Source organism: Myotis brandtii, unplaced genomic scaffold (genome assembly GCF_000412655.1).
Source record: "Myotis brandtii unplaced genomic scaffold, ASM41265v1 scaffold284, whole genome shotgun sequence".
Taxonomy (NCBI): domain Eukaryota; kingdom Metazoa; phylum Chordata; class Mammalia; order Chiroptera; family Vespertilionidae; genus Myotis; species Myotis brandtii.
This window is the reverse complement of record NW_005360846.1, coordinates 746,945-756,104: the sequence shown is the minus strand read 5'-3', so window position 1 is coordinate 756,104 and position 9,160 is coordinate 746,945. Positions and strand designations below refer to the sequence as shown.

At 46.1% G+C, this 9,160-nt stretch overlaps 1 protein-coding gene across 1 annotated transcript in view; it reads right to left on the bottom strand.

Annotated features, from left to right (window-relative positions):
* Positions 1 to 1,021: 1,021 nt before the first annotated feature.
* The window catches only part of ITGAE (integrin, alpha E (antigen CD103, human mucosal lymphocyte antigen 1; alpha polypeptide)), a 61,233-nt gene continuing 53,094 nt past the window's right edge, over positions 1,022 to 9,160 (bottom strand). The window contains exons 27-31 of the mRNA XM_014541935.1: positions 9,007 to 9,063; positions 8,629 to 8,724; positions 6,675 to 6,770; positions 2,362 to 2,472; positions 1,022 to 1,420 (exon numbers count right to left, since the gene is read on the bottom strand). Coding sequence (XP_014397421.1) covers positions 1,289 to 1,420; positions 2,362 to 2,472; positions 6,675 to 6,770; positions 8,629 to 8,724; positions 9,007 to 9,063 — 492 coding nt within the window. The 3' untranslated portion in view covers positions 1,022 to 1,288. The remainder of the gene's footprint in view (positions 1,421 to 2,361; positions 2,473 to 6,674; positions 6,771 to 8,628; positions 8,725 to 9,006; positions 9,064 to 9,160) is intronic.

The window sequence follows — 9,160 nt, the reverse complement described above, 5'->3', positions numbered from 1 at the left end:
ATCAAGAGGTAAAGGGCATTCTGAGGCCAACAGCTGCTTGTTTGGGGTTTGTGGAGCTTTGAGAGTATTTAGGAAAGACCACAGCGTGAACAGAGGCAGGCCACTTGTGTGGAGGAGCCACTGGAAGAGCTTCGGGTCCAGCACAAGAATTGGGGGTGGGGAGCAGGGTGTCAGGGATTCACCTGGGTAGGACAAATGGTGTTAGCCAGATTCGGCACCAGCCAGCACTTCTGCCCCTGGAGAGAGCCTCCCTGGCCCCTCCAGCCCTCATCCAATTTAGTTCCTCCCTATATGTTTCTGGCACTCTTTGAGCCATTGCCCCTGAGCTGGAGCCCAGAGAATTTGTGAGCAAGTGAGTCCTTACGGGGCTGGGCACCCCTCACGGGGACCTCTGCAGCTGAGATATCCCTCTCAATTCTTAGTCATCATGACTGTAAAACCTGTCTTTTTAGATGGTTGTCCTATAATTTAGTTGTAATTTTGATGTGGTAGGAGGCAAGCACAGTGATAAGTCATGGTGACAGCATGTACCCTCGACAGGATGCAGTGAAAGGGGCACATCCACTCTCTGGGCTTCCTCACCAAAACCCGTAGCACCAGTCTTTCCACAAGAAAAACCCAGTACTCCTCAAAACTGTCGAGGTCATGAAAAACTATCACAGATCAGGAGACTGAGGAGACAGTGATGAGTAGGTGTTACCAATTGGTAAAACTGGATTCAGGATGTGCAGGATTGTCTGAACTATCATTGTAGCTCTTCTGTAAACCTTACGAGCTTTCCAAAATGAAAAGTTTATTGACAGAAAGAAGGTGAGCCCGCATCCTAGAGGACCTTGAACTAAGAACTTTAGACTATTTTCAGTGGCTTGTAAGCAAAGTGACAAGATCAGAAATGGGGCTTTAAGAAGATCAAGGGCGGGGGGGGGAAAAAGGACACATATGTAATACCCTTTGTAATACTTTAAGCAATAAAACAATAAAAAAAACAGTAATGACGAGAAAAACGCATTCTTACACAAAGTTGAGAAATGCTATATAATTTCTTGGGAGGAAAAAAGAATTACAAAGTATATTATATGTGTATATTAAAAACACTTCTGTAAAAAAAACAGTTTAACACTATTTAACACCAAATCTTTCCCAAGTTCATTTTTGCACATGCAGAGGCACTTTTGGGACGATGTATTATTGAAAAACAATACTCTATTGACAATTTATCAGATTCTGCCCTGCATCCTCCTACAAGACCAGGTCATCAGTACGACACCAAGTCTCCAGGAGTTGAGGACTAGCTGACGTTTTCTCCCAGTGGACGAGGAGGCTGGTCCTCACCTTCTGTGAGCTGATTCTCTGATTTCAGCTGGGCCTTCCTTATGCTCTCCAAGTTCAGTTGTCGGTATTTTCTTTTAAAAAAGCCACACTAAAACAAAGGGGGGGAAGCCCAATTTCAGACCGAAGTTGCCCATCTGTCCCAGAAAACCATTTACCTGGTTGTTGCCAAAAGGGCCCTTACACTCCTTGGCTTCTCAGGCTCCCTCTGAATCTCTCCCAGTTCACCGTCTTCCAAGACCCGTCCTAAACGCTGCCTTTCCACAGCCTTCCTGGTGCTCACTCCCCAGTCAGAAGGGACTTTTGACCTTTCTCTGAAACCACAGAGCTCTTTAACCTTTTTAACTTTTAATTGTGCAAAGTATTACGGTTTGGGCTGCACCGGATCTTATTTATGTAAAAGTACTCAGCCCACGATGCTGAGGCTAGATGATCAAGTACGGTGTCCTACAGCAAGAAACGCACAATCTAGTAGAAAGAGAAGTAATTAGCACACAGAGCCACTTCTGGATTTCCAGCAGGGAGCTCACAGGAAAAGCTACACCTCAGCTTAGAGGACTCCGGAGTCCCTGGGCTGGGTTTTAAGGGAAGAGTGAGAGCAAGGTGAAAATGTGAAAAAACAGCCTGGGGGTGGGGTGGATAGCTTAACTGCCAGCACAAAGACACAAGCCTATTTAGTTCAACTCTGGAGAAAAAAGCAAGACTTAGGGTGAGCGGGTAGAAGCTGGGGAGTGAGAATCTTGAACAGCAGAAAAAGTTTGAATATTAAAAGAGGGGAAGGGAAGGAAAGGATTTAAACAGGGAACCACCACCAATCTGTTTCAGGAAAATCTCTCTTTACGCCAATACTTCAATTTGGTTTGTATTTTTTTCAGACAGAAACTGTCTTACTCATTTGCCTACACAGATGTGTGGTGGAAGGAAGAGGGTAAAGTGGCCACACAGCCAGGCAGCTGTTCGAAGTCAGGGGCTGGCTGTCCCCAAAAGTACTGTGCCCAACCCCAGGGCCTGTAAAAACACGATAGAACTGACCTTGAATAGCACGACTATAATCACTATCAAAACCAGAAAGCCAGCGACACTGCTTCCGATGATGAGAGACAAAGGAAGGTACCCCTCCTCTTTCAGGAAGATGACCGTGATCTAGAACAAGACAAAGTTGTGTCAGGTAAAGCAAATGAGAAAAAAGTGCCACACATTATTTTAAGGAGCAAAATATGAGTAGAAGCTTACAGTGCTGGGATAGAAAACCTGAACTATGCCCTAGCCGGTTCGGCTCAGTGGATAGAGTGATGACCTGCAGACCGAAGGGTCCCGGGTTCGATTCTGGTCAAGGGCATGTATCTTGGTTGCAGGCTCCTCCCCACCCCGGGCCCTGGTTGGGGCTCGTGTAGGAGGCAACCAATCGATGTGTTTCTCTCATATGAATATTTCTCTTTGTCTTTCCCTCTCTCTTCCACTCTCTCTAAAAATCAATGGAAAAAATATCCTTGAATGAGGATTTAAAAAAAAAAATGGAAAGAAAAGCTGAACTATAATTGATGAACTGCTGGAGGCTCAGTGTGGACAACTCTGAGAGTTAAAAACACCAGGAAACCCAGTCATAGGGGCCCCCACCACATTGAGATTTATCCCCAGGAGCTTGACCAGGTTCCCACAGTAAATACTGGAGAAAAATCTCTTGGCTTCCCAACAGGAAATATGCCATTTTGAAATACACCAGAGCACTCTGTTCTTTTTTTAAGCAACATTACTCATGTTTGATAATTTATTGATCTTTAGAGAGGAAGGGAAAGGGGGAGAGAGAGAAACATCAATGTGAGAGCAGAACATCGGCTCAGTAACAGACTGAGACCTACTTATAGGATGATATACACTTACCTTCCCCCCATACCTCACCACATTACTAAAGGCCTATTTATAGCAGTTCCTAAAGGCAAAAAACACAACTTGAAGAGACAGAGCAAGCATGAGAACTAGACATAGCAAGGATGTTAGAATTATCAGACGGGGAATTTAAGACAACTACGATCAATATGCCAAGGCCTCTAATGGATAAAGCAGACAGCACGTAAGAACAAAGATAAAGAATAGATGGGCAATGGAAGTGGAAAGGTGGAAATCCCAAAAACCAAAAAGAAATGCTCAAGATAAAACACTGTAACAAAAATGAAGAATGCCTTTGATGGCTCATTTGTAGACAGAACTTGGCTAAGCAAAGAATCTCTGAGCTAGATAATCAATAGAATCCTCAAAAAGCAAACAGAACAAAAACTGAAGGGGAAAAAAAGAGCGCAGTAACATGATCTAATGACCAAAATACTTTATAGAAACTATTTTGATTTGTAATGCAGAAATAGAGCTAAGTCTGTCAGGAGACTGTGACCTTCTGTTAAGGATTCTCTGCCAGTTTAACAGAGGGTCCCACGGGATTGAGGTCTTCAGGTTTTAAAGACTGACCGAAAATTAAGATTCTACACCCAGCTATGCCATTATACATCCTTGATCCCCAAGCTTCACCTTCAAAATGATGACTTTTTGTAAATGATCTTCCAGCTCTGTTTTTTTTTTAAATATTTTTATTGACTTCTTACAGAGAGGAAGGGAGAGGGATAGTTAGAAACATCGATGAGACAGAAATATCAGCTGCCTCCTGCACACCCCCTACGGGGGATATGCCCAAAACCAAGGTACATGCCCTTGACCAGAATCGAACCTGTGACCCTTTAGCTGAAGGCCGATGCTTTATCCACTGAGCCAAACTGGTTAGGGCATTCCAGCTCTGTTCTGACAGCTCTTTTTGAGCTTCCACAAATCCCTAAAGTCTGATAATACACTTCTCCTCACCCGAAATATAAGAAAAACACACTGATCTGCTCCTCACCAGACTAAAGTATATGTTACTTTGAGACGGGAAAATAATGCAAAACAGCACCCATGTGTACAACCTGTAGAGCTCTTCCTATGGAAGCCATCCCCAGCACTGTTGTCTCAACTTCAGAGTCTAAGCCAGGGGTCCTCAAACTACGGCCCGCGGGCCACATGCAAATACAAATATTGTATTTGTTCCCGTTTTTTTTTTTTTTTACTTCAAAATAAGATATGTGCAGTATGCATAGGAATTTGTTCATAGTTTTTTTTTAAACTATAGTCCGGCCCTCCAACGGTCTGAGGGACAGTGAACTGGCCCCCTGTTTAAAAAGTTTGAGGACCCCTGGTCTAAGCTGTCTTTTCACAAACAAGACTCAGCTGGGAGCTTAGGGGATGTGCTTCCCAAGTGAGACCCAGATAGGAACATCCCAAGTTGTGTCCAGCATACACACCACACATCATGGTCCCAGGACTTAAGTGGGGCCCAAGGGCCAGCCAAGCTCCTCTGCCTGGCCCCAGCCAGGTAGCTCAGTTGTTTGGAGCAGCATCCCATGCACCGAAATGCTGTGGGTTCCATTATCGGTCAGGGCACGGATGGGGGCAACAGATTAATGTCTCTCTCTCTCTCTTTCTCCCTTTAAAATCAATTTTTTAAAAAACCATATAAAACAAACAGACAAACGGGAAAAAAAACAGCTTCGCCTGCCCAAAACAGTGAGCTCCTTTCACACAAATGTTTAAGCACCCAGGTCAGCAATGCTTCGGAGAGAAATTCTGTATGGGGTGGAAGGCTGGACAAATTTATCTGTGAGGCCTCTTCCTATTGAGCTACAGATGGTGGTTACTCCCTAGAGCTGACCCTCCAGGCACTATTTACACAGCCGACCTTACAAGGATTAGGTTCTAGGCCTTGACAGTTAGGGGGGAGCAAAGCAACAGAGAGGGAGGAAGACCAGGAAGGGAGCTTGTTTTTCCTTCTGTGGAAGTGAAGGGGGGAAGGACAAGGAAAGTGATGAAAGGAAGCCCCAAGGTGACAGTGGTTTACCAGACCAGAACTGAGTGGAAGAAACGCTCCTATTTCTCAACGTCTCTTCCCTTTTCCTCTCCCAAAGCCACAGGTTTCCAACGTGCCCCAGGGCTGCCCGTGGAGGTGAAGGGAGAAGCAGGACACAGGACACCACTGCTTGTAGCAAATACCGATGGGGGCCTCCTCCACAGCCATTCTCTCCTTTCAGATTTTGTTCAGAACCATGACTGGTCTAAGCTAATCAAGACAAAGCCTGGTTGCCCCCTTTGCCAATGAGACAGAGGAGCCAGACCACTGACCCTGGTCTGCCTCCCTCCTTTTATGGTACCCGCAGCTGACATGCACTTGGATATACTGCTACTTATACTCATAGATTCACTGTAAGTCAGGTGCTTATTGTCAGGAACTACTTAATACTTTGCTTAGGGTATCAAATTTAAAGAAAATAATTATAAGGAATCTTTACTGTAGAATAAAAATATCAGTAAGAGGAGGAAGTACCTAAATAATTTAAGAATATGCATGTCATAAATTGTTAACATAACCTCCCTTTGGGAAGAGGAAGTTGGGGTGTGGGAAGAGGGGAAGTAAAGGAACCATCACTTTTCATCTGGTATCTTTCTATAAGGCTTGGATTTTCTTCTAAGCATTATTGGATTTTTTAAAAATCTGGGCAGTGGGATAATGGGGCACTTCTCTTTCTTCGTATCATTTTCTGTATTAGAAATGCCTAAAAATAAAGGGAAATGTTATTCCTGACACGTCTAGAGAACTGTTCCTTTCTCCTCCTCCTCCAGAAAGAAAATCAGAGGACCCAATATTTAGGAATCCAGTCTCACTCTCTTAACATTCCTTCTAATAATGAATCATGCCTAACTACAGAGCTCACAGATGGAGCATCTCGAAAGCCAGCAGCACATCTAGGTGAGTGTCAACAAGAATGACAGCTCAGGGGAGCACACACTCCATTTGGCCCATAGATCACAGACATCCGTTTGACCTGTGGTCAGACTTCAGCAGAACAAACCCCAGGAGTTCCAGTACTGAGTCTAAGACCTGTCAAAGAAGTATGCACTCTGAGTATTGTAACTGGTTAATATTATCATTAAACTCTGACACTACACACTAGAGAGTTCATGCCTACAAACAATAATTTCTCACTTTGGGAAAAAAATTTAAAATACCTTTTCAAATCAAAGCATATGTAGCTTATGGTTCCAGCTTAGTTATTTCAGTTTAGACATCCTCAGCTTAAGCCTCTTATGTAATTGCCTCATTTCACAGATGGAAAAATTGAGGCAGAAGCTGACTAGCTCAAGGTCACAGAGGCAGTTGGTGGCAGGGTCAAGATCGGAGGTGATAAGACTGAAAACAGGAACAGGGCCATAGCAGAGTGCACTAAGGCTGAGCAGTTCTCCTAGGACACCACCCCGAAGACAGCGCTTACCTTAGTTCTGTGGTTCTCTGCATTCAGACCTTCATACAGAGATTTGTTGAAAGAAATTTCACCAAGGATCTGCAGTTCAGTTACATCTCTTAGGAACTACAAGAGGAGAGGGGGAGAAAACGTGTTTTAGACATGGACTTACTGTTTCTGCACAGCATTCACCATCCTTCCTTTTATGTGTTCCATCCTATGCATTCCTTAGCTTAGTTAATGAGCTCAGCAACCACAAAGTTACCCAAGCAAAAAACCTGTGGTTATTCCACAACTTTCCCCTTTACCTCATGTCACACCCTCACCCACCCCGCCCAAGTCAGTTTTCTTGACCATTTTTCCATTCATTCATTTATTTATTGGTTAATCCTCAGCCGAAGGTATCTTTCCCATTGATTTTTAGAGAGTAGAAGGGAATGAAGGAGGTGCGGGAGGGAAAGAGAGGGAGGAAGGGGGAGAAGGAGAGAAACATTAATGTGAGAGAGACTGGGGCTTGGGATTGGACCTGCAACCCAGGTATGTGCCCTTGACCAGGAATCAAACCTGCCACCCTTTGGTGCATGGGCTCTATGCACTGAGCCACACTGGCCAGGGCCCTTTTTCCTTTTTTGAGCCTCTCTTGCACCTGTCCCTTTGCCTCCATTCCCATAGCTATTTCTTCAGTTCCGATCTCATCAGTCATCTGGGTCACTGCAAGACGTTACACTGGGTTGTAGTTCCCACTTTTTTTTTTTTATTTTTTTAAATATATTTTATTGATTTTTTACAGAGAGGAAGGGAGAGAGATAGAGAGTTAGAACATTTCTGTCATGTTTTTTTGTCTCCGCATTTTTTATGCTTTCTTGGTGCACCCCCTAGTGGTCTTTGTGCGCAGTCTTGTTCTAGTTGAGCCTTGATTGTTGTAGTTAATACTAGAGGGATTTGACCACTAGGCCGACTGGCTGTGTGTATTCCCACTTTTGAATGAGTATTCAAGGAAGGCCTCTCCAAGAAGGTTACATGTGAGCTAAATACAAGAAACCACGCACATGAATATCTGGGAGAAGAACATTGTCACAGAGAAGGAATAGCAAGTACAAAGGTCCGGTGGCCAGAACAATATGGAACAATATGGAGGCACAGAAAGGACAGAACAGCTGGAGCATAAGAAGCTGGGCAGAGGAGAGTACGAGGAGATGAAGTCGAAGAAGAAATCGGAGACCAGATCACGCAGGGCCTTGCAGACTGCTGAAAAGGTATGAATTTTAAGACAAATGTATTAAAAAGCATAATGTTTATTTTTAAAAGGTAGCTGTTGCCCTAGCCAGTTTGGCTCAGTGGATAGAGCGTCGGCCTGGGGACCGATTCTGATCAAGGGCACGTACCTCGGTTGCAGGCTCCTCCCTGGCCGAGGCCCTGGTCAGGGTGCGTGCAGGAGGCAACCAATCAATGCGTTTCTCTCACATCAATATTTCTCTCTGTCTTTCCCTCTCTCTTCCACTCTCCCTAAAAATCAATGGGAAAATATCCTAGGGTGAGGATTAACAAAAAATAAAAATAAATAAAAAATAAAAGGTGGCTGTGAGGAATGTTCGGAGAAGGGCATGGCAAGGGCAGAGGCGAGAAGAGCAGACAGAAGGTTGGGGCAACGTTCTGGGCCAAAGAGGGCAGCCTGAACGACAGGGTAGCAGTGGCCAAGCAGGAGTGAACGGACTTAGAATGTATTTTGGAGGTGGAATAGGAGAGTTTGCTGTGGGAACAGACATGCGCCAGTAAGAAAGGGAGGAGGCCCAAGAAGTTCTTAGAAAGTAACTGGGGAGGTGAGCTGCCCTGAGTAACGGGGTAAGGAGCGGGTTGGGGCAGAAGGGGGGCCAAGGGCATGTGATACCGGAGATGCGCGGTCCGGCCACGGCTCTTTCTAGGGGAGACAGGTGCCGGGAGCTGCAGGACAAGCCCATCTGGAGCATTTCGCAGCCTCAAGTACCTGCTCAGACTGACTCGCGGCGAGCTCCGCTGCCACCGTCACGTTTTCTCTGTCGGAAGCGATGGCACAGCGCACCGAATACCACTCCTCCATGGGCTGGGAACGGAAAGGCGGGTGAGCACCATCCCTGTCACTGTCACCCTCAGCACACCGGGCACCTGAAGGTCCCGGGGCAGATGTGAGCAGCTCCCTCGCTCCCCTGGCGGAAGCAAAGCCGCAACCTCGGCACACGAGACCCGGGGAAGAGACCGAGGAGGGCGCTGGGGCCGCCCTGCACGTGCTTTCGGGGGAAACTGCGGGCAAGTTGTATCCGGGCCCTTCCCGTCACCCGCTTCAGACCCTCCTCCCTCCCTGGCCTCTCGGCGCCGCCGCGCTCACCTGAACCGCCTCGCTCCCACAAGCGCGCTCCGGCCGCTGGGTGCACACGGTGTGAGCCTGGAACGAGAGCCATCCCCGCGACGAATGAGGACGCGAAACCGCCGTGGGAAAGCGCCCCCTGCCAAACCCGCGAGCCCGGGGTGATACGCATGCG